Source organism: Phaseolus vulgaris, chromosome 7 (assembly GCF_051622355.1).
Source record: "Phaseolus vulgaris cultivar YP4 chromosome 7, ASM5162235v1, whole genome shotgun sequence".
Lineage (NCBI taxonomy): Eukaryota > Viridiplantae > Streptophyta > Magnoliopsida > Fabales > Fabaceae > Phaseolus > Phaseolus vulgaris.
In genome coordinates, this window is record NC_143504.1 from 57,450,323 (window position 1) to 57,475,702 (window position 25,380).

The following is a 25,380-nucleotide window of genomic DNA, read 5'->3' on the forward strand; positions in this document are numbered from 1 at the left end:
AAAGCAATATTGATCAAAGTGGGAACTAGTTTACATCAGAGAAGTAGGATGAGGTGATAAAGTAAGATAAAAACTGGACCTAATTGAAAGACTGACAAAGATTTTGATATATGTACTATTCTACCTCTCAATAATACCCTCACTCATTGATCACACTCAGAGGAACTGCCACAATCCCAGTACCAAACTTACCCTATGTAAGTTTTGAAGATCAAGTGCCATAGGACTAAGCATAGGAGAATAATTTGCTCCCTACATCTAAAGAATTGATCATCATAAAGTGCTGAGTAAATTAGACAACATTCCAACTATAGTATTATAGTTTACTATGGGCTCAGTGACAGTGATATGAAATGAAACACAACAATATAAAATTAACTTGTGCAAATCTACAAACTGCTTGATACTATAAAGGTAGAAAACATACAAACTGAAACTTCAGCATAGAATTCAAAATTAGGATTGACCCACTCCTTTAAAGTGAATAAATGTGTCCAAGGATGGATCCACTGACAATAAACAGGTAATATTAACAAACAACTTTAGATCAAATGAACAGTAAACATACTCTACTTTCTCATTTTATACATTTGCTCACTTAATCCAAGAGAGTAACATAAAATACGGGTAGACAATGGAGACAAACCCAAACCTGATAAAGAATAATGAAAGCCTTGTGCACAAAAGCATAAACTACTCCTAATTAGAACCACTGCCAACCTTTGAAGTTCTTGTAGAACCAATTCAAGAATATGCATCTATATCCAAAACCAATAATTAGGCATTTCCACTATTTCATGATTATTTGAACTAAGATAAATCAGTACGTTTTCAGTTACTTCATTTGCTTTCCCACAGACATTTTTCCCAAAGGCAAAACTGCTGTTTGAAATAATGTCAGACACTAAATGTGAATCTCCTAGTAGGATTTCAAACTTTATGTTGGTCACAGGATGAAAGAGATCAATCCCTTCTGCAAAAAAGTGTTCGAACCCTATTTGTCAGTGTGGAGAGACGAATCCCTCCTGCTAGACCCAACCCGTTAGTTCTCTCTGTTGTATGCAACACTAGAATGAATCTAAATTTCAATTTCACACATGCTACAACTACTTTCCAAACAATTTTTGAACCAGGACAAAATCAATCAACAATTTCAAATTCAAGCAAACATTAAAAAAATCCAATCCAAGGTTAACTTACAATACCCGAATCTACAGTCAAACGGATGCAATTCAATTTCCCAAATCCACAAAATTGAGACAAATTCTAGGTTCAATTCAAATAGCTCCTCCTCACGGATGACAACCAAATCCAGATAACAAAAACACGCATCATTCAGCTAAAAGAATATTCTATAATTAAACAGAAAAAGGAAACATTGAAACCACAATGTAACGCAAGAACCACGTTTTATCCACATTCGATAATAACAGGAAGCGAGTCAACAATCTCATGACAATGCAAAACTGAAAAACGCAGAAGAAAATTAAAAATTAAGAGCAATCAAGGAATTGAAAAATTCCGAGATTTGTTATACCCTTATTACAGCGAAAACCCTATTTATGGCTTTAAACAAAAGCTAGCAACAGCGAGTGTAGGATGCATGGATGGAAGGAACAGATGCAGATTCATTCGGAGGAGTCGTTATTGGCGGCAAGGGCGTTCTCGATCTTGAGGCGCTCAAGGGCCTTCTCGTGGGCCCACGTTTCGATGGTCAAATCGGGCTTGGCGTTGAGCCCAACACCCAGGATCACGATGGTGAGGAAGCTGGTGATGTAGCATGGCAGTTCCCAGTCTTCCCACTTGCGGGACTGGCCCGGGGGCAGGGGAGTCCGGTTGAAGAGGTACCCCTTGGGATGCTCCTCGTGGCCCGGGCTCGTCCACCTGCTGGGCCCAGATTCCGCGCCGCCGCGGGTTCGAAGGGACTGGAGGATCCGCCGGCGGAGCGTGGCGGAGGCGGTGGCGAATGGCGTCGGAAGCGGCATCGGGTTGGGTGGTTTTGATCTCTCGCAAGGGAGAGTGAGTGAGACCTCAACTGCAATTGGTCACACAAAGAGAAAGAGAGAGAGAGAGACTAAGAATTTTCAGGCTTTTGTTTTTTGTTTCCTTTATTTGGATTTCGATTTTTGAACCCAACTACTTTCAATTGGGCCTTCAGTTTTCAGCCCTTTACACAGCATTCATCATACTCTCTCTATCTATTTATAGTGTGAAAATAAGATAAAAATTATATGTTGAATTTTAAGATAACAGTATTTTCAAATATACAAGTTAGAATAAAATAAGATAATAAATCTGTCTGTTTAAATTAAAACAAATATTTTATTTTAAATAATAACTTATTTGAGTAAGTTTTGATTTGTTCCTTATGTTTTTTTTTTGTCTCCTTAAAATTCAAAATTATCATTTTTAATCTTTAGTATTGTATGACATTAGTTAATACTTATATATTGAATAAAATATTAAAAAAATATTATGTATTAGTTCCGTAATATAATATAAACTTGTTTTACCTAAAAAAAAATTATAAAATAAATATTATTCATCTATCTTTAAATAAATATTAGGAACAAGGATTTAAAATTTTCAAAAAAGGAAAGTTAAGTTATTTTAAATTTTGTGGGATGAAAAATCAAGAAAATATTTATATGAACAGAATTAATATTTATAGTGAAAACACAGACCGAGAGCGTGCGCATGTATTTTTTATTTTTATTATTATCATATATTAGATAATAAATACATACAAATTTATTATATAAATATCTATAATATTTAAATAATAGTCAGTACTCATATTTTTTATTTCTATTATTATTATATATTAAATAATAGATACATATAAATTTATTATATCTATAAATTTATAATTGAATTGACTCAAATGAAATTTTGTACCTTATAATATTCTTAAAGAAAAAAAAGAATTATTTCATTTGACCTATGATTATGGAACATGTTATTTGTTATATATTTTAATTATATGCACATAATGCTAAAAAATACTAGTAGAATTATATTGGATATATTTAAACAGTTCTGAAATTTTGGTAGGAGTAAGATGAATAAAAAAAGAAATATAATTTTATCAAGTAATTAATGATAAGTTATTTTTTGAATGTGCTAATGCTTTGCGTATTTGGAATTGGGTTCAACACATTTTTCCTACTTATCATTTCTCTAATAAGGATGATCTTTCTTTCTTTTATTAAGAGTGATAGTAGTCCGTTGCTTAAATTAATTAAGCTAGCTGTGATAACTTTTTCTATTTGGATGATATGGCGTATGAGGAATTATGTTCGTTTTCAGGATAAGATTGAGGTTTCTAGGGCTATTTTGGTTATTAAAGACTTAACTTGTCTAGTGGGTAATTCGTCTAAAGCTTCAATGAAGAATGATATGTTTGATTTCAATATGCTAAAGTTTTTTTGTATTAACACTCGTACTGGTAAAGTTCTACGTCCTCTTCCTGTTAGATGGGAGTTTCCTTCACCAGGCTGGGTAAAAATTAACACTGATGGGGCTGCTAGGGGATATCCTGGTCTTGCTACTTGCGGAGGTATTTTTCGTGGGAGTATGGGGGAATTTATTGGAGCTTTTTCTAGGTTTCTTGAAGTTCAGACTGCTCTGGTTGCTGAGTTTTATGGGGTTATACATGCTATGGAGGAAACTCAAAAGATGGGGCTTACTAATATCTAGCTGGAATGTGATTCTGCTTTGGTTTGTGCTGCGTTTATTGTTAGGACAAATGTTCTTTGGATGCTTCGTAATCAATGAAATGCTTGTCTTAATTACTGTAGGAAAATTAGGTTTACAGTTACTCATATTTTTCGTGAAGGAAATGCGTGTGCTGATAAGTTGGCTAATTTAAGATTTTTTCATAGAGAACCTTTTCTTTGGTATAATAGGTTTCCACCTTGTCTGTTCTTAGAATTCTTTATGAATAGGTATAGTCTACCTATGTATCGTTTTTGTTAACATATGAGTTTTGGTCTAGTCCTCCCGTATTTTTGTATTTTTTTTTTCTTTTGTTTAATAATATTTTTTTTTCATGTGATGATAAATGATTGTTGTTACTTAAGGTGTCAGCCTAGCTGAGATCTTAAGTGGCACAGTGATACCTAACATGAAAGCTTTTATTTTTTTTAAAAAAAAAGTCATTAATGATAAGTTAATTTATTAAAGATTGACATTTATATTATACTCTAGAGTTAGTAGTAAATGATGAGAAGAACATATTGTATTATATTTCTAATATTTTTTAGAGTAGAATAATACTTCATGGTACTTCATGCTATTTGGATGTTGAGAAGCATTGTTAATACCTACCTTGATTTATATATTAAAAACTTAATTTTGATTCTTCAAAAATAAATTAATATTTTATTATTAAATTAGAGAATTTAATGTCTAGTTACAAGTGAAATATGATTATATTATTTGCTAGCACTCAAAATATAAAGGATATAAAAGTGAAAATCCAAAAAAATATTTTGGTTAAGAAACTTGTTTGAAACTGACAAATGATAGCAACAGAACATAAGAAATGAAGTTATATTCAAAATAGTTCACAAAAACATATTGTGGCTTCTGATTGAAGGAAGTTGATTTCTTCTTTGTGTTATAAAAGTAAACCAGGTATTGACATGGGTAGAACCTTCACATCATTGAAGAATCTTAATACTATTTAAATATGTTATTCTTTATTTTTTTTTATGTATATAATTTAGATATAAAGTAAATCTTCAATATTTTCTGTTGTGTTTTACTGTTAAACTTATTATCAAGAGATTCTGGTTCTGTGGAAGGGTATAGATCAAACTTGATTCTGAGGCTCCACATTTTCTATGGCTGAAGAGTCTAAACTGAACTGGTACCGATCCCTTTCACCTTTGGAGAGGACAGGGTCTAGAGCATGAAAATCTGACACCATATGCGACAAAGAAGAAAGACTTTTATTACTCTGATTCAAATTGAATCATAGAAGTACTAATTTAAAGGTGTAGTTTGGTCATAAAAAGGACATCAATGTGCTGCAAATAAGGAGCATAATCAATAAAAGCAAATACCCAGAAGGCTCTATAAATCTTAATGAATTTTCGAATTTGATTAAAATCTGATTCTGATGCAGATTAGAAAATCATATGAAGTAAAAGCTCGTGACAACAGCAGTTTCAGCCGCTTTTGAACAAAAACCTACAAGAAAATAACCAAAAAAAGAAAATATAAGATTTAAAAATTGAAAACAGAAACCAAGGAAATCAAGAACAGATAAGAATACCTGGAGTAAATTTTAAATGAGTAATTGGCCAAGAGAATAACGAGTAAGGCCCTGCATAGATGAAAGAGGTATCAGCTATAAAGGTGAAGCCATGAGCATTGTGGAGAAAGGAACATGCAAGGTCGAGGATATTGGTGCTAACAGGGAGAGAAGAAAAGCAAGGAATTTCCAAAATTCCTCCTTCGTAGATGCAATTTTAGTTTCCCTGATTTTTGGGGAGAGAAGCACCAAAAAAAATGTTGAACATTTTAGTTCCTCTGTACTAAAGTATCCAAAGGAAGCATTTTAACGTATACCGTGTTGATTCCTCTTAAAATTACATTCCACTCATAAGTTACTAAATCCAAACAATATCAATCCTTGTCAGTCAAAACCAATCTTATTTTGTTCTCCCTCTTCTTGATGGAATTGCATTTAAATTGTGAGCCAATTTCAGTATCAAGATAGATTGAAGACTGAAGTCCAAGACCCTTTTTTGAGCACCTTAGAGGTTCATCGGTTACTCTATCAATATCTTCTCACCAGTAATCTCCACAGGAACATTTTCCTCCAACAATTCGATGAAACCGGTTTTTATCCCTCAAAGATACTTCTCTTCCATAAATCTTTGAGATATACTTAGCAAAGTTATGACAATCAACGCAAATACGAAGGTTTTTTATTACACGGATTGGCACACTTTCAGGAGAGGCAATTAGACCAAAACATAAAGCCAACTTTTCACTGTGACTTAGAAGTATCTTCTCCTTCTGCTCCTCATCCACATCATGTAAAACACAACTCAAATCAGGAACATAGCCAGCTTCTTTAAACCTGACTGATAACTCCTGCACTTTTGCAGATACTTCTTTTCTTCTGGGATGGGAACAATCACCAGCATGGAACGTGTGAAGTATTTGATCAAGCTCAATCCAGCTTCTTCCAGGTTCTTTTCTTACAGTCTTCTTCAACATCAGGTCCCTTAGTGATCTTACTTCTTCCCATCTTCCTGCTGAAGCATACAGATTAGATAGAATAACATAATTGCCAGCATTTTCAGGCTCAATTTCTAGAAGCCGATGACCCACAAATTCACCAATGTCAACATTTAAGTGAACATTGCAAGCACCTAAAAGGCAACCCCATATAGCAGCCGATGGTTCGAAAGGCAACTTCCTGATGAACTCAAAAGCTTCTTCTACTCGACCAGCACGACCAAGCAAATCAACAACACACCCGTAGTGCTTGGTGTCTGGCTCAACACCAATTTTCCCACCGGTCATATCATAAAAAATATCCATTCCCTTATCTTCCAGTCCCGCATGACTGCAACCAGATAACACAGCCAAAACTGTGACACTGTCAGGTTTGACTTTGTTTTCATCTCTCATTAAATTGAAAAGTTGGAGTACTTCTCTTCCCTCTCCATGTTTGCTATACCCAACTAGCATCGCATTCCAAGAGATAACTGTTCTCTCATGCATGGTATCAAATATCCTTCTTGCGTAAGTGAGGTTTCCACATTTTGAGTACATGTCAATCAAAGAGTTTTGAAGAACCACAAACGATGGAACTTCAGACCGAAGAAGATGATTGTGCACTTGTTTTCCATGATCTAGAGCAGCAAGCCCAGAAAGTGCAGTTAAAACACTAGTATAAGTAACATAATTTGATTGCATTCCTTCCTCTTGAAACTGGCAAAATAGTTCCAACGCCTCTTGATCCAGGCCCAGTTGAGCATATCCAGAGATTATGGCAGTACAAGAAACTACATCTCTTTCAGGCAAGCATTCAAATATGCCTCGAGCTTCATGAATTTTACCATCTTTGGCGTACATATCAAGGAGTGAGCTTCCAACATAAACATGTGCTTCGTAATTTAATTTTACGATAAGAGAGTGGATTTGCCTCCCTAAGACAAAACCCGAAGAACTTATACATGAAGTAAGCACGGTAGCAAAAGTGAACTCATTAGGTTCTGTACCTGCAAAAAGGCATAGCTACCGTCAACATAGAAAAACCATTGACACAAAGGTAACCCGCAACAAAAGTCTCAACCCAATTCACTAACTAAAACAACATCCCATCTTCTAATTTCTCCTTAACTCAATAAATTCCTCGTTTTATGAATCTTAGTTTACAACTTGGGCCTAACAAGTGACAACACATCTTCTCCTACATAAAACCAAAACATAATGAAGCATTCAGAAATCTATATTAGTTCCTTCCATTACACCACTCTCATATATGAACTTGTACAAAGTACAAGCAAGCCAAGAGTACCTGATCTTAGCATCTGCACAAAAAGGCTCAAGGCTTGAGAAGCATACCCTCTCTGAGAATAAGCCGAGATCATAGCCGTCCACGACACCACGTTCCGCTCCGGCATTTCATCAAACAGGTTGCGAGCATTTGTTAAAGATTCGCACTTGACATAGAATACGATCAGCCTTGTCCAGAGGAACACACAGGGAAGATAGTTAGTTTTGATCATGTGGGCATGCACTCTCTGCCCTTCTCTGAAAGCCCTTTTGTTCACACACTCGTTTAAGAGCGTGTTGTAGTATTGGAAGTTCATGTCATGGCCACGAAGGGCCATTTGTAGAAGGGCCTCTCGTAGTTGGGTGTCACAGTTATGAGTGCTGAGAACGTGGTGGGAGTTTGAAGGCAAAGAAAAAAAACGCAAGTGTTGGAATAAAGCTTTGTGTGTGGAAGACAAGGCATGTTTCGAGCGAAGCATGCTTCGGAAACAACTAGGAGAGAATGAAAAGGTTGAAGGTTTTCAAAGGTGGCAATGGAAACCAAAGTACAACAATATCAATCAAAGGGAAGAAATTCATGTAATCATGAATCTCTTAGGAAAAAAAACACTACCTAGCAAATATACGGATACAGACACTCAAATATACGGATACAGACATTGATACGAACAAAAAGATACGTATAATTTTTAAAATGTAGGATACGGGAACACGAATCTATATATTATATAATTTTGAATTATATAAATTGAAAATAAATATTCATATTCATGTACAAAAGTATGTTTCAGATTTTTTTGGGAGCAGAAAAATATTTTTCATGACTGGTTTAAAAGAATTTGTTTCTTATTTTTATAATCATAATAAAAATTTATACAATAAATTTGAGTTTTTAGAAAATTATTATATTTATACCTTTTAAAATTGTGTTAGAATCGTGCAAAAATTTTAAAAAATCCAACAAATATTTTTTAAATTGAACATTTTTTCACCGATAAGTGTCATACGAGTGTCGACACCGATACGTGTGTTCGACACGCCATTTAAGAGAAGAGAAGTGTCTGAGCCTCATAGACTTGCACCAAAACAATTGAGTTTAAAACAGAAAAAAAATTGTTTTAATTAACTATTTGGTTAAATTATTCTTTTCACAAAAATATACTTTAACACTCCAAAAAATTCCCCCCTTATTTTAATGATATAATAATATATATTACTACTTTAAGTTAAACATAAATAAACAAATGATATTTTTTTCAATATTTATTACAAAGTTTAAATGCAAATTCACAACTTTTCGATCATAGTTTAGGTTAAAGAAATAAATAATTTTGAATTATTATAATATATATCAAATTTAACATAATAGAAATGCACATAAGATTAATAAAACACTAATTCTAATTCAAAACTTTAATACATTATGAACGTGGATTTTCTTTGTTTATCTTTATCATTTTTGTTCAATGGGAAACTCTACCATACTTAAATTATTGGTCCATACTTATCTTTAAATACAATATATTGCTAGTAACTACTGAATAAAGAAAATATAATTAATTCTTATGAATGGATGGTAAACTTATTTATACAATGCCACAGTTAGTTTGTTGCATATCCATTTCCCTTCCTCATGTGATTCTTTTTTGTCCCTTTCCCAAGTGTTCTGCCAATTGACAGATAATTTTTTTTCCACTGAGACTTAGCTTTGCTTTGTCTGGGAATAGTTTGAATGTAGCTTCTATGAGCCAAAAAGTTCGTTTAAACACCCTTTTCAACTGTTTTAACATCTCACCCTAAATCCTGTGTCACTATACTCAATCTACCCAATGCCTCATAAATCTCCTCTGCTTCAGGGTGTGAAGGGTGTGATTTATCACCAGAAACAAATCCGTGGATGAATCAGTTACCTCAATGCAGCTCCACCTTGGTTTCTGTTGAATATGAAGTCAAGACTAATTGTATTGGGCTGACTAGACACCATGTTTAGTTAGTGAGGTTAATCATTGTACACAGTTGAAGCGCAGGTGAACATTGTTCTGTGGCTTCAAATGAGAGATTGTTAGATATAAAGTCATGACCAATTGAGTTGGACTGACTAGATACCATGTTTAGTGAATGAGCTTAATCATTGTGTCCCTTTTATAATTTCTATTTAAAGAAATTATTGTACTTGTAATTGGTGTGCAACAAGACAGAAATGAAAACCTAATAGTTGCCCGTGTGGATGTAGATTGTAGTTGGCAACCGAACCACGTTAAATCTTGTGTTGTTTATTTTCTGCAGTTGATTCGTGATTGTGTGTTACTTCCACTCCGTCAATTTCTTCTTGAGATCTCTTACACTCATGACTCTCCTCAGTTTTTCAACCTCGTCCCATCTTCCAACACTTGCTTTTATATTACTCAACAGAGTATAATATCCAGCATTGTCTGGTTCTAGTTCCAAAAGTCTTTGTGCTGCATATTCTCCGAATTTTTTATTTCCATAAACTCTGGAAGCTGCCAGAAGAGCCCTCCAGATCCTGCTATCAGGTAGAATTACCATTTTCACTATTATGGCTAAGGCCTCTTCAGCTTGCATTTGTTGGAATAAAACTATGGCCCCCATAAAAGAGCCATTCTGAATGAAACCTGACATCATAGCACCCCAAGTGATCTTACTTTTAGAATGGATTTCACTAAACAGTTGAACTGAAAGTTTCCAATCTCCCACATTTGGCATAAAAGTCAAGCAGAGATGTCAGCAAAACATCATCAGAAAACCCAGTTTTTATGACTAAGCAGTGCACACCTTCACCCTCAGAAAAACTACCGGACTTTGCAAATGACATATGCTTAATTTAACTATGTATAACATTGATGTTGAAACCAACTCTTAACATTAAACATATTTTTTTTTCCATTACACCTTTGAATATGACATATGTTTGATCTTTGTTAACTTTCAATAAGATATTTATCTCTGGAAGGTACTAATGTGTTCATGCATTTGATGAGATTAATTATCATATCCTCGTACCTCTTACTTCCATCATACATTTTGAATTCATTTTTGTAATATTATTAGCACTTATGTTAATAAATTGTTTCTTCATTTCAGATCTTTTGAAATTTTTAAAATTAGATGCAGTGTGCTTTCATCCAATTTTTTTAGATTGTAATGCTAATAATATAATTGTTTCTCTATGGATTATCTTGTGGGGCTCAACAATTGCAATAATCACATCAATGTTTCTTTTGCCTCATTTTCAACAATTTCAAATGCTAAAAAAAAAGTTTCAATTACCATAATGACTAATTACAATCAACTGTTTTTCACAAATTGAACCATTCAATGCAAGCATGGAATGAAAAAAAAAAACACACACACACTAGGTGTTTTTTAACACATCCACAAAATAAGGAAAAAAATATATTACAATTGTTGGTGCAAACATTTTGTCATACAAGTTGCAACCATTAGAAGACTATTATATCAAATCACATGTGATATGTTGTATGCATGCAATGTCTTCTTCTATTCATTTTCAATGATTAGAGAAATTATTCATGTAAACAAAAAAAAATGCTATATAACAATATTTATTTCCTTATTAATTTGGGTTTGTTTTATTTGAACAAAGATCCATTAGAAGCTAGTCATTGTTACAGGATGGAGTGGGAAATGGCAATTTGTCCTTCTGCTGTTTGGTGTGGCAACTAACATCTCACACTAGCTGCTGCTAGTTCAATGTTATGGTGCTGTGGCAACTAACATCTCAAGCATTTTTAGTTTGTAGCCAAACACGTCCTTAATAAATTTGGTATTGCTTATATGGAATTGGAATGTTCCAGAGAAGGCCATGTTATAGTTTGGTTAGAGCTGCTGTTGCAAGTTGGACGTTGAGGTCATCAAAATGCTTTAGATTTCATCAGCATTTATCAAGCAATGCTCATGCTATTTGTCTTAGGTGTGGTAACCAACCAAAATGCCTTTTACATTGTGTCTATGATGTAATCTTTGCTTGCATCTTCATTTGTGAATCTTCTTTTTCATTATTTTGGTTTGAATATATTCTATGGATGATGAATACCGGTGTAGAGACATGAAAAATTGTAAAAATTTGAAAGAGCATTCACCAAAGACTTTACAATCTCTTCAATAAGTCTCAATCTTCGTCTATCTTCTTAGTAAGAAATTTCAAGACTGAATAGTTTTGGTAGGTACATAAGTCTGAGCTACTCTTTTGGGCTTTACGATAAAAAGAGGCTTCAGGGTATAATATAAGCTTTTGCTGCGAACGATATGGTGGCTATGTTAAACATAATCCTTCCTCTGTTTTGGCACTGTATGGAAAAAATGTGTATATAGCTTTAAGTGTGGAACCTAATTCTGCTATGACATATGCAGGCATGCAAGGTTGTCAAACTCCAGAGGCTTCAGAGTCTGCACCTTAAAAGATTAAATGTCTAAAATGAGCTGCCAAAATCATTCATGAATCCATCCACTCATCATCTTCCCTGCCACCATAATGAGGGTGACCATATACTCCAGACTGCAACAAGTTTCCTTTGGTTACTATAACACCTATTCCCAGGGAAAAAATAATCAAAACCATACACATTTTTAATTATTTCTGGAAATATCTCAACGATTGCCAACAGGTTTAGTTATTATCTAAACATTCTTAAAATGCCTAGGAATGTCATTTCTATCTGTATATTTCTAAGAATAGAGTATCATAGTTGAAACAGAGTCATCTTTAATAAAACTGTGCACCACTCTAAAATGGTCATAGGAAGCTGGAAGAATCTTTCAAGGATCCATCTCCCCGCATGATAGTTTAGATCACAAGACAGCGTAACACCACACAATTCTGGCACTGAACCTAGAAGAAGAAGGCTAATGCTCAAGAACGAGGAAAGGAGACGGAATCATGGGAGAAACATGATTTAGTTCCTCTTATCTCATGTCTCACTTTTAGAGTAGGATAGCATCATAGAAGAACATGGAAAACCAGAAAATTAAAAATAGATCAGTTTATGCTACATCCTCCTTAATTTTAATTTATCATCTCTAATTGGATGCAGAAGTAAATATTAACATTGAGAAAGGCCAATAAAAATAAATTGTAATTACTTGCACCTGAAAAGCTTGCGGCTGAAATAGAAATAATCCATAAGTTAATACAGAGCACATCACCATGATCTATTTATTTTAACCTACGGGAACCAATTTGAACAGCAGAAATTCACATCAGTCCATTGTTAGCCAAGTCAATCTGGTAAAACGCATAAAAGTGTGTTTGGATTTTAGTTGAAATCTCAAACTAACCTTCATCTTCTATGTCAACATCTTCAGAAATTTTCTTCACATCCACGTAGAAGCAAAATTTATCTCAAATTCCAGTTAAATTAAAAGTTACAGTACGTCTATTTAATCAACTTCAATTAAACTCAACTCAATTTTCTAATTGAAATCTAAAAAAAAAAGACCGATAGGTATTGCTAGTGTGGTACTGCACGCCAAGATAACAATATTTATTTCTTGGTGGTAGAAATGAAAAAAAATATAAAAAAAAGCAAAATAAATAAAATACTGATTGGCATTAAAAATTAGAGTAGTTTTTGTTCAGAAAAATGATGAAAAAGAAGCAAACCATCTAGGTAGCATTCAATGAACAGAGCAACAAACTTCTATGATAGCTCACTAATAGTCCAGTCAATGATTTTACAATCTGAATCAATCAATCACTTCATGGATTGAATGACCCCTGTAGTTAGTATACATAGTTATACTAATATATTATAAAAATAGCTTAATTCTTCTTCCTTGCTGGCTGAATAAATTCCAGGTTTCCAACTGACTCTGACAAAATAGAAGACAAGGAAAACCTGCTGAATGTTGAGGCTGCTCAAATCACGGCTAATTTGCTAATACTATATTTGTTATATACACTAGTTGCTACTGGTGCCACCACCTCTGTACCCCTTCAGAGCTCCATCTTCAACTGATTTGAATGCAGAGATACTGTATCACAAATTTTAAGTTGTTAAATTCAGATTCAAATGTAACTTGCCAGGATAAAATTGCCGATTGCCATCAAAATTCAATAACAACTTTGTTGTTATATATGCAAACTAATTCCTTTAGAGCAATTTATAACATTTTTATGAGAATTTAACGTGGTTTGAGTTATTTATGATTCATTTATTCTTTACACCATCAATATGTTCCCTAGAAAATATAGACAGCTCCCATCTATCATTTATCTATTTATAATATGTAAAATCTGAGTTACAATGATAATATGTCGTCATGAGTATTATTCCAACGTCTGTTCTATTACTTTAGAATTTTAATTTTCTAAAACATTTCTTATTTTATAATTAACTAAAATTATTAATTAATCAACAACCTATTGTTTTTAATAGCACATTCATTATAATTTTAAGCCTGTTGTGCATTCTGTTAGAAAATTGTTACCCTTAAATTACTCATTGAATGAAGAAATAAAATTTCTTATTTATTTTACCTGACACTAGAGTGCTCAATCAAGGCCTCGTACCATGAAATAGAGTTCTTAATTGTTCCTTGTGTGGTTTCCCAACTCATTTGCCCCTATTAAAAGCAATTCAAGATCCAAATGCAAGTTGTGAAATCATAATTGAGAGGATTCTCTCTCTACAGAGACAAACACACACCACACAAGGGCATCATTGAGACTCGTTTGATGGTTTTTAGTTGTGAGTTTAAAGATTTTTAAAACCTACAACCAGTTTTCAGCTTTTAAAAAGATTTTTGGCGTTGGATGGTTTTTAGTTGAGTTTAATTTTTTTTAAAACCTACAACCAGTCTTCAGCTTTTAAATTTTTTTTTAGCGTTGGATGGTTTTTAGTTTTTAAACTTTCAATTTTTAGTTTATAGATTCATATTAAATCAGTTTAAAAAAATCTTATTTGGTTAAAAATATGTTTGTATGGTGTTGATGTCGAAAACTACAATAGTATAGGTATGTAGTGACAACAACCATTGTGGTTAAATGATGAAAGTGTTAGTCTTGTTGTGGTGGTAATAACAAAATGATAATGACTACTGCAATAAGATTACTTGTAGGGGCTAGTAGCATATCAGTGGTAACACAATGACAATGGTGAAGGTGTCCATTATAGTAGTAGTAACGACAATGATAATTATAATAACAATAGTAACATCAATGGTTTAAAATGGTAATATGTCAATAATGATTAAAATGAAAAAGTGAAAAAGTGTGGATGATGATGAAACTAATGATAGTAGGTAAAGTTACAATAGCGATGACAGTGGTGCATATGGAGGTAGTAGTGAGAAAATCAGTGTTCGAAGTAGAAAAATATGTTTTCTATATACTAAAACAAAATTGATAAATCTTTTTTGTCATTAAAATAAAAGTGAAATTGTTTCAAAATAGAAAAAAAAAATATTTCACTTTTACTTTTGGAACACATCTTATTTGAAAATTAATTTGAAAATCAATAACTAAACTCGTGAGCATTCAAATGAGTTCGAAGTTATATCCTTTCCATTAACAAATATGTGAATATCTATTCTTATAATATTAGGATTTAAAAAAAAAAAATTTGAAATGTTATGTAAAAGATGTTATTTGAGGGTAATTGGCCGACTTACAAACAAAGAATTTTACTTTTTTGTCTTTCAAACTTATTTCAGTATCATCAATGGCTAGTTTTACTTATGTGAAGCACAATTTTCCTTTTTATGTCTCTTGAGATTATTTTCAATTAATTTTTTTTTCACTTATGTCAAAAATGTAGCTCAGATCTACTTTTCAATCAACGTTTAGTTAGAATTTTCTCAATTAATATTGAGAGAATTATTTTTTTAACCGATATCAACAGGAATTTCAATAACAGTAGTAAAATTATTTTTCAACCAAAAATTATTTTTCGCTAATATACCAATATTGTTTACATATTTCTTTAAATTTTTTAGTATAATGTACTAATTATTATAAAAGGGTTAACATCCTAGTTGTAGTTTATTTCTGAAGCCGAGTGCCAATTGAAGTAAGAACCATGATGCAATTAAATGCAAATTTCTGTTGAATGGGTCTTTTGGGAGAAAAGGGTGCGATATAGAAGCTTAAGTCTGATGTACCTGAATTTGCCGATGAGTCATAACTCAAGAGTGAGTTTTCTGGAGTCATGAAATTAGTGTTGTCTTCTTCCCTGCCCCAAATGGCCTGGTGGTGGAATGCATCGAACTGCCACGGTTGCTGATATTGTTGTCTGTTTGCATTCTGCGGGATTTCTGGCCAGACGGCGGGTGCAACTGTGGGAGGGAAGTTACAGTCCATTGGAGACACTCCCTACAAGTTACCGACAACATTTATAAGCAGAAGGAAATTAAGATAAAATCTGAAAATCAATTGAAAATGCTGAACTGACTCTTTGCTTCATGCAATAATAAAACACCCTATAGAGCATATACCAGATCCAACTGAACTCATCAAAACACTTATTTTCAAATCTATATAACCCCAGACCTTGATGGATGGAGATGTGACGACTTCAATTCCAACGAACCAGAGAATTTATAAATACTAGTTATGATAGGATAGACGATCAAGGGCTAGAATCTATGTGTGCACATCGTTAATTCATGTTAAGAGTCTACAGTTTTATGGTTGGTCTGCAAGAACATCCTACAGAATGAATGAATGACAGTAACTGACTACGAGGCCTCTCTTTCACTGTCCCCATTTTCAAGTTCACCACTCCAGTGTTTTGGGAAATATATAAACAAAGCAAAACACAACTGATAGGCCAGCAGTAAAATTTTGATCTATCCCTGATCGATGTGGAAATTTAAGTGTTTGAGAGAATAGTCTAAAATTACATCAGACTTCTTAATACTGCACAAATGCCCATTTTCCAATAAATCTATGACTGATATCTACTCCAGAAGGTGATGATAAATGTTTTAGAATCAAGCCAGAAAAAAATCATTTTCAAAGGGAGTGGATTCTCTCATGTGATATCTCCCCCTTGGCAGACAATAAGTAGGTGGGATCTATCTAATAATCATTAGGAGAAAGATGGTACAGGATTTATACATGATCTATCGTGTAAATGAGAGGACCCATAACCCATGTACTTCAGATGACTCCCAGCAAAGACAAAAGGAAAAAATATTATACTTACTTCGGTAGCCAATAAGCTGTCAAGGTTGAAATCAATTACTGGATTTACTGCTGCCAGTTTCATTGATAATATCTGGAAAGAGAACGTAAATCAATAAGAACAACATCATGTTGACGAAAATTCCTCATATTACAGCATTGTATTCCAATAGAAAGATTCTGTTAAATCTTCTCAATGTTTAGATATCTTCATAATTGCAGTTCCCTTTCAGCACAAACTTACTTCGATAAATTCTCATTACAGAAAAACAATTTTATCATTTTATAACTTCTGCGCATATATACATAAACCAAGCAATGCACAATTCTAAGGGTATCCATTTTCAAGTCTCTAGTCCACATTAGATAGGCAAAAGTTCCATAATTAGATGAATTCCAATTCCATGTTCTTAAAAGAAGGTCGAAGCTTATAATGACATATAGTACAAAATAATAGAACCATGATGCTTTAATGCTTATAGGCAAGCAATGTTTTATTTGTTCTGATGACTGCCATATTCCAAAAACTCACGGTAGCTTTTTATTGGGCTACATGTCAATTTTGAAGGATCAGATAAAGACTGGGGAGAAAGCAAAACCAGCCACTTTTTTAAAATGTTTGTACGCACTATCCACAGTAATATTAAGAATCAGATTACTTCTAATAACTTTATTTTTCTCATTGTTTGTCAAAACTTCCTAGAGTGTCAATGATATGAAAGTCTGACCTCCACTTCATGCTGTAGAGATTGTACATGGTTGATGATTTTATCCAGAACCAATGCTGTTCCTGATATCTGTAAAGCAAACATTATCATGTCAGCTTCAGCTATATCTGACTTACTAGATTAACTGTTTCTAGATAAATTAAACACAATCTAAATGCATTAAAAATTCAGAACAGTGGCCAACTATTAAGGCCTCTAAAATAAACATAAATAGGTCCATGGTGGTTTGAGAAAATATTTTACAATTTTTTATTTCTTCATAAATAATTACAAAGGTACCATTTTGTTTTAATTTTAAAAATATAAAATTAAAGATTTGTCCGAAACAAGACTTTTGTTGTTTTTGCTGTTCATTGTACAATTTTCTAATAGGAGGAAACAACGTACTTATAAGGTTATACTTGTGTTATTATGTTTTCATAAAAACAAAAATATTTTTTCCAAATCAATCAGGCATAATTTTTTCTTATTAGCTGAACACAGACGGGTGCAATTGAAAAGTGTAAGAGATAAATGTTGAGGTGTGTATCTAGATTAAGGTTAGGCGGCCATAATTTTGATAATGTACAAAGTTCAAAGCCAGTTAGGTTTATCCGTTTGGTAGATGCACTGCAAAAGGAATGCTTTCTTTTTTCACCCTATTTCAGCCATCCCATAAACGATTGATGGATACCAAACTCCTAGAGAAGATGGAACCGTCACCGTCTGAAGGATTAATATTGCAATGGCTGAGGGGACCCATGCACACTAGTTTCAATACACCCACCTATGTGTCTTCAAATCGTTAAAGGCAGAGTCCAGCTAAAATATGCCCCCCATTTTCGCCCCACACGCCCACCCTTCTGTCTCTTCACTAAGCCTTCTGGCTGGAGAAAGGGACGAGGGAGGATTTCCTTAATTGTCCTGAACAAACCGTGACGCATATTTTTGTTTGTCCTTTTCAAAAAAACAACGACTAATTTATGGCTAAATAAAACGAAGAATCGCTATATTACTTTTATGTAACATTCTTTTCTTGATGTCGCTTTTTGTACAGTTCATTCTTTCACTGACGTCCAAAAACCAGAGTCAAAAACTTGTTAGTGGAACAAAACCGGTTAAGGATGGAGAAAAGGCTTGAACCTGCCACAAACTCCTCGCAAATGTGTTTTAATTTCAGTGGATAATCTAAACTACTGCTTGCCAAAATCATGATTTGGGAGTTTCTTTAATGAGAAACCAAACACAGATTTCTCAATATGCACTTAAGAGGGTTAACAACGCAGTCAAATACAATCTTTCTAGAACATCATTTACTATTAATTAAAGTTTATTAAAAGAAACTACAAAAATCAAGAGTAACTCTCTTTGACGTAAAAAATAAGTCCCACTAAATTTTCCAATCTTAAGTAAATTTCAACAAAATTTGGAAACGAGAATGTGTTAAAAAATATTAAATTTTGTTATTAAGATTTTTCATAGCCTACCAACAAAACATTTTTCGTAAACATACACAATAAAAGAAAAGAAAATATTCTGTAAGTTATATACAAAGCTAATTGATAGAAACTATTTTTTTTCATTTAACAAAATTGATTTTAAATTTTGCATAAACTAATTTGAAATTATAAGAAAACCTTGCTGTAGAAAAAAGTTAGAAATATAGACCTTCTTCATTGTACTAGTGTATTATAAATACTTACTAAAAAATTATCCAAATAATTCTTAAACAGAGGAACAAGATTGGAATGACGGAGTTAACCTTGAAACAGTCTTGTTAAGTACGATACAACCCAATTCAAAAAGCAACAGCAGAGAGAGAAGGTTACGAAAATGCCGTGTTGACACACCCAGTGGGAGTGAGCACTTTTCTTGATACAAAAGCATACACTTTTTTTAGGTGAAAAGGTGACAATGACACAAACCAGTTTACAAAACCCCATAATCCCCGGACATAATTGCACTTTTAGGAGACAAATCAGACAGATAATCATGGCATAATCATGAAAGTTGAACAAATCGCGGTTAATGAACTCTATAATCAAGTGTTAAACTAAACCCTAAAAAAAGAAGAAAAAGGACCAACCTTGTTGCAACCCGGGACCAGCTCTTGCAAAAGCTTCATTCGAGCATTTATCTTCTCTCTCCTAGCCTACAACACAGTTAAACAAAAGAAAATGTAAAAAGTACTACTATTTAAAAATATATATATTCAACTTAACTTTTTTGACATAATAACATTATTCCACTCCCCTTTTTTCTTATAAATAACTGTGATTAAAATAATTAATCACTGGTTAATTAAATAGCTTACCCTTTCTGCTAAGCTATGGCTATCAGTGGCTTGACCTCGACGAACTCGAACGTGAACATACGGAAGCTTCTCGCCGTCGCCGGAACTCTCGTCAGCGACTACGCTCTTGCTCTTCTTCGACGACGCCTTAACCTGCGTTTCACAGAATCATTGAATTTCGCAAAAATACCAAAAACAGAAACCCTAACTCCGGTTACGATTGAAAATTACGAGGTATACCTTCTTCTCTCGCTCCTTCCTCTTCAGGCCCTTCTCATCCTTGTTCTCCAGGGTGGGATCGGAGGCGGAGCCGCCGCCCTGAGTCGAACTCGGGTTGGAATCGGTCTCCGGCAGCTCTCGCTTAACCTCCGGCGAGTTCGAGTTCGAGTTCGAGTTAGAATTCTCTCCGGCGAAGATGGAGAACCTGGCGGCGCGTTCGATCAGCGCGGCGTTTGACGGGAAGGTCAGGTTGGCGGCGGAGGCGGAGGCAAATGAGGTCAACGGGTAGGGTTTCGGATTATGGCGCGGTGGCTTCCCGGCTCGGTCCGGCGAGTGGAGGAGCTCGACGGCCTGCGTCGGCGGGAGCTCCAGCAGTGCGGTGAAGGAACTTGCGGTTTCCGGCGCCGGAGCTATGATGCCTTGGATTTCCTCGTTGAACTGAATGGCTTCAAGCGTGGTTTGCTCCATGATCCAATTGAACCGAACCGGACCGCACCGAACCGGACAGGAACTGCAGAGTTTTCTGGTTTTGAAGTTGTGCAGAGTTTTTTGTAGCGGAGAGAAAGAATAAAGCGAGAAAGAGAAAAAGAGAAGAGAAAATGAAGAGAATGTGTTTGGGAGTGATATATAAAGGGAAGTGGTTTTTAATGGCGGTCAATGCTCTTCTTTTTTTTCTCTCTTTTCTCTCTCAGTTCTTGTGTGTGTTTCTCTGATTGTGTCTGGGAGATTGCTTCTGCGCCATTTCAAGTATTACGAAAGCAACCTCGTTCCACTACGCACAGTTATACGGGTATTTTCCTACGGTTGTAACGGAACAGAAATCTTGAATACGGGGTTCTCAGAATCGCACTTCTTCGTCTATCGTATTATACAGACTCACAAATGTCTCACTCCACTTCCCAACCCGATCAACTTCAACCAAACTAACCATCCTTTTCTTCAAATTAAAATAAAGAAAGGATAATGTAAATGTATAAATTATATAAATAATGTAATAGAAAAAATATATTTTATTTAAAAGAATTAAGTTTAAGGCTTAATTAGTTTCAAGTGATTCATAAACTTAGGTAGTTTTAATTAATTTCTTATCAAAAAATTGTTGAATATTAAAAAAAAAAAGAATTGAATTCTTGATATTTAATTTTATTTGACATGTATGTTACTTTGTACCATCTTTCCTTACATGGAAAATTAAAAACTAAATTATATAATTTTTTAAAAAATTTAAGTATTTTAAATTGAGTTTATATTTAAAAATTGTTTTATTAGTATCTAAAATTTTTAAATTAAACTTTTTATGTCAATTGGAAGATTAATTTGTAATATCAAACAGAACAATGAACTTGTACAATAACAAAATAAAAATCTATAATTATAATTATCTTAATAAAAATACAGAATTTATTTTATAAATTAAAATTATGTGAAAATACGAAATAGTGATATTTGATAAAAATAATTATTTTTTCGTAATTTTAAATTTTGTAATTGTTCAAATTCATTATGTTTTACTTGAAATTGTAAAATTCAAAATTATATTAATTAATAACAAATACTTAATTAAAAATATAAATTTTTTTGCATACTTAATATAACAAAATTAGTTAATAAAAATTTAATTAAAAATATTTAAATTTATGAAAACTTCAAACTTAATTAGGTTTTTATTTTATTTTATATAGAAACACATAAATAATGACAATAATATACAATAATAACAGTTAAATTTGTGACAAAATCAAATGCCAGAACTCAACAGGATTAAGCCTAAGTTTAATTATTCAACTAAGCATATTCAAATTTATAAAAAAAAAATTAAGAATAAGTTCAATTACTCAATCTCAACATACTTACCTTTAAATATGTTTTTTTAAGTTTAATTACACAATAATATTAAATAGGTTTTTATTAAGAGAAAATTAAATTTAGTTACTTAATCTCATAGTTGCCTAGATGTACTTTTTAGTCTATATATACTTAAAAAAAATTAATATGTATACATATAATTTTTTAGTTAATTTTATTTCTCAATACATATACTCTTTTAATTTTTTATTTTTTTATTACAGTAAGTCAGGAACTAAAAGAGATTAAAAATAGTATATGAAAGGGTGAAGATTAAAAAGTAAAGTTGTACATTTATATATTGAAACGAAAAATTAATTATTATATTTATTGAATAAAACATACTATTAACACTATCATTAGTATTACAGGGATAATGTATTTATTGTATTAAACAATATTAATGTATGTACTAATTAATATATATATATATATATATAAAATTGACTTTCTTCCCACTCAAATATTTTTTTACATTAAATGTAATGTTATTAATGTTTCAAAAAGCAATAAATCCTTATTTAGGTTTATAATGTTAAAAGGGCTCTTATTTAATAAATATAGTGTTTGTATTTAATCATTAAATACTATCATTTATTATATTTAATTTTTATTATAATGGTTTTAAATATGGGTATTAGTGGTTTAGTTTGATTTGATTTTGGGTTAAAAAAATTGAACCAAATCACAACAAGTTTTATAGTTTGGTTTTAACAGATTATGTAATTTTATTATATATGTTTTGAATTAGAAAAGTATTTGATCTTATTATCATGAATAATTTTATTATTTATTTTACTATAATTAAATGCTTATTTTTTTATATTATAATATTATGTATTGTATTAAACAATTTGCTTACTAATACTAGTAACTTTCTTTCTATGTTATAACATATGTTAAACATATTCTGATATTTCTTGTCACAAATTTATATATATAAACTAACTTAGGTATCGTAGATTTTCTTCTCACACACACTTCTCGTGCATGTGACTGAAATAATAAGTAACAAATAGTATTTAAATAACTAATGTTAGGCCAATTCCACTAAAAAATATTATGAAATATAAATTAATTTTAAAAATAAAAAATAATTAGTTATTATAATAAATAAATTATAGATATTTTAGAGATTAAATAAAATTTTAGTTTCTAAACTACTTTTTATTACGGTTGGTATCTAATTAGCAATCAAAATTTTTGTTATCAGAATTAAAATCTAAATAATTGGTAGTTAAAAATTTATATAAAAATAATAGAAATTAATTTAGAAAAAAAAAATTAATTTTTAAAATACTCTCTAATTTAGTTACTAGTTATTTTTACTTTTTTTACTTAATTTCTCTTATATGTGGATGGATGGCGTTGTCAAAAATAGGTTGGAATTTAGTTTCTCTAAGCTAAATTCAAACCTAGATTTCTACTCTCTCTTTTGTGAAAAATGATTTTGAAAAATTTATTAAAATATATTAACAAATTTATTAGTATTTTAAAATAATATTTATAATTTAAATAAAATTTAATTGTGTTTACTATTAATAAATATATTATTAATTTAAAATTATGTTATATAAAATCAAAAATATTAATTTAAAAATTAGTCACAAATTTAATTTTATATAAAAATTTATTAAGTTAGTAAATTAATTGATATTAATTTAAAACATATTTTTATATTACATTTATTATTAACTTAAATTTCTTATTATTAATAAATTTAATATTCAGTTGAAATTTAATTTATGCTCCCTTACATAAATTTGAAATTTAATAATCTTAAATTTTATATTTAACTTATATAAATAAAATAATGTTTTTTGTGAAAGTAAATGAAAATTAAACTAATATGCTTACTAATTTAATAAATTATTAATCGGGAACGTTTTAAAGATAATAAAGTTAAATTACATTTATAAATATATTTAAACAACTGTAAAATACATAATTTTTTTACTTTCAAATAAACAACTTCAAAGGAATATTCTGATAGAGATAGATTATCAATAATTAATTGTCTTAGTGAATAACACTTAAGAGTAAGAGTGGTACCAAAATCATTAGGACTATAAAAATAAGATTTCTTCAATGAAATTTATTAGATTTTGTGACAATAACAGTTTACATGTAGAAGAATGCAAATGGTTTAATGTTCATAACAAAATGTCAATAAACATTTATTTATAAGAAGATTTTGAAACAATTTGGACCATTAAAATCATTATTACGATCATGATATTTTATTGGCAAATCAATAAAGGACAAAAACATGTAAGAATGTGAGAAAAAATTATTAGACATTGGGTTCGCACATAAAAATAGTTGTGAACGGGTGTAAGAATTCTAATCAATAAATAATAACATTTCTATTATAGTTTAATGTAATTTACTGTCGTCATTTTATTTGTTGTAATTTGTATAATACATGATGTTTTGCTATAAGATTACTAATTTGTGAAGAATAACATTTACAATCATTGTTTCAGTCGATGTAACTTGTACTTATGTTGCTTGTTTGGTGTGTTTAATCAATTGTTTTTTGTTGTTAGTGATGTGAAATTATCTTATATATGATATAATGATATGCTTTGTAACGATAACTTTAGTCTTAACATTATGTGGTTGTTATCGATTATAGATCAATATACTCAGTTGGTCATGTTGATTTGGATATCAATGTGGTTTTGTTGGACAAACTTCGGATTTTGGTTAGTTAAACCCAAAAGTTTTCTTCACTTTTATATTGCATAAAGTGTTTCTTGTATATTTTAAGGTTGCTCATATTGATTGATAAGGGATTCATCTCACCATTGATTTCTAATAAAAATCATAAATCTTAGCGACTTGAGAAAAGTTTAGCCTAAACTACACGATAGGTGTCAAATGTTTTTACCAAGATTTGAAAAGTTGTAAGATGAGTACTAAAAATAAAAATACATTATTTTTAAGTTATGAACTCTAGTAACAATTTTTGGATACTTGATAAAACTTTAGGTATAAAAAAATTTTCCGTATAAAAACTTTATTTAAATTTATTATTTTATTTTAAGATGTGAAGATACATTTAATAAAGTTTGTCACTAAACACGAATTTAATCTAATTGAATTATAAAAAAAAAAAAATTACAAAGAAGATTAAAAACAAATGAAGATGGACGAGATAACTTTATTTTCATTATAAATTCAAGAAATAATCATTACTTTACTTTTAGAAACTAAAATAAATCTCTATAGATAAATCTATATAGAAAGTTTATTAATCTCATTGTAAGAGAATACTCTCAAGAATTTATCCATTTTAAATTTTAAAATTCAAAAACCTATAATTAGATGAGGACCATAAGGTCCATGTTTCCCATACTCTCATCACATTTCTCATTTTACTTGTCATGTCTTATCTTCTTTATTGTTATTCATGAACTTCTAAATGCTCATTGTTTCCTTATTTTATAATATTCACATCCTCTAGTTTTATAGATCTAAATAAAAAAAATACAATTTACACACATTTTATAAAAGAAAGAAAATACAATGAAACTTCATTATAATTTTAAAAATTATAATCAAAGTATATTTTATTTTTAATTTTTATTTATTTATAACTAATAAAGATGTATGGAGTCATCAAATCT

At 31.4% G+C, this 25,380-nt stretch overlaps 3 protein-coding genes across 7 annotated transcripts; all 3 read right to left on the reverse strand.

Moving 5' to 3' along the window:
* Positions 1 to 1,392: 1,392 nt before the first annotated feature.
* LOC137830600 (uncharacterized) lies at positions 1,393 to 2,169 on the reverse strand. Its single transcript, XM_068638042.2, has one exon. The coding sequence runs from the start codon at positions 1,983 to 1,985 to the stop codon at positions 1,629 to 1,631; it is 357 nt and encodes a 118-aa protein (XP_068494143.1). The 5' UTR covers positions 1,986 to 2,169; the 3' UTR covers positions 1,393 to 1,628.
* A 2,304-nt stretch (positions 2,170 to 4,473) lies between these two features.
* Positions 4,474 to 8,108, reverse strand: LOC137830601 (Pentatricopeptide repeat (PPR) superfamily protein). 4 transcript variants are annotated; one of them, XM_090304229.1, is made up of 5 exons: positions 7,591 to 8,044; positions 5,424 to 7,244; positions 5,282 to 5,332; positions 5,070 to 5,196; positions 4,474 to 4,923 (listed from the first exon to the last, which is right to left on the reverse strand). In XM_090304229.1, exon 2 carries the CDS (start codon positions 7,096 to 7,098, stop codon positions 5,800 to 5,802), a length of 1,299 nt encoding a protein of 432 aa, XP_090160355.1. In that variant the 5' UTR covers positions 7,099 to 7,244; positions 7,591 to 8,044; the 3' UTR covers positions 4,474 to 4,923; positions 5,070 to 5,196; positions 5,282 to 5,332; positions 5,424 to 5,799. The 4 variants fall into 4 exon arrangements, with proteins under 4 accessions (XP_090160355.1, XP_090160353.1, XP_090160354.1 ...); XM_090304227.1 differs by having other exon boundaries at positions 4,530 to 4,923; positions 5,282 to 7,244; positions 7,591 to 8,073; XM_090304228.1 differs by lacking the exon at positions 4,474 to 4,923 and having other exon boundaries at positions 4,935 to 5,196; positions 5,282 to 7,244; positions 7,591 to 8,108.
* A 4,982-nt stretch (positions 8,109 to 13,090) lies between these two features.
* Positions 13,091 to 20,923, reverse strand: LOC137830602 (transcription factor bHLH48). 2 transcript variants are annotated; one of them, XM_068638048.1, is made up of 8 exons: positions 19,925 to 20,923; positions 19,706 to 19,837; positions 19,478 to 19,543; positions 17,413 to 17,481; positions 16,707 to 16,778; positions 15,661 to 15,871; positions 14,039 to 14,124; positions 13,091 to 13,533 (listed from the first exon to the last, which is right to left on the reverse strand). In XM_068638048.1, the coding sequence occupies exons 1-7, from the start codon at positions 20,369 to 20,371 to the stop codon at positions 14,087 to 14,089; spliced, it is 1,035 nt and encodes a 344-aa protein (XP_068494149.1). In that variant the 5' UTR covers positions 20,372 to 20,923; the 3' UTR covers positions 13,091 to 13,533; positions 14,039 to 14,086. The 2 variants fall into 2 exon arrangements, with proteins under 2 accessions (XP_068494149.1, XP_068494148.1); XM_068638047.1 differs by lacking the exon at positions 14,039 to 14,124.
* Positions 20,924 to 25,380: the final 4,457 nt, after the last annotated feature.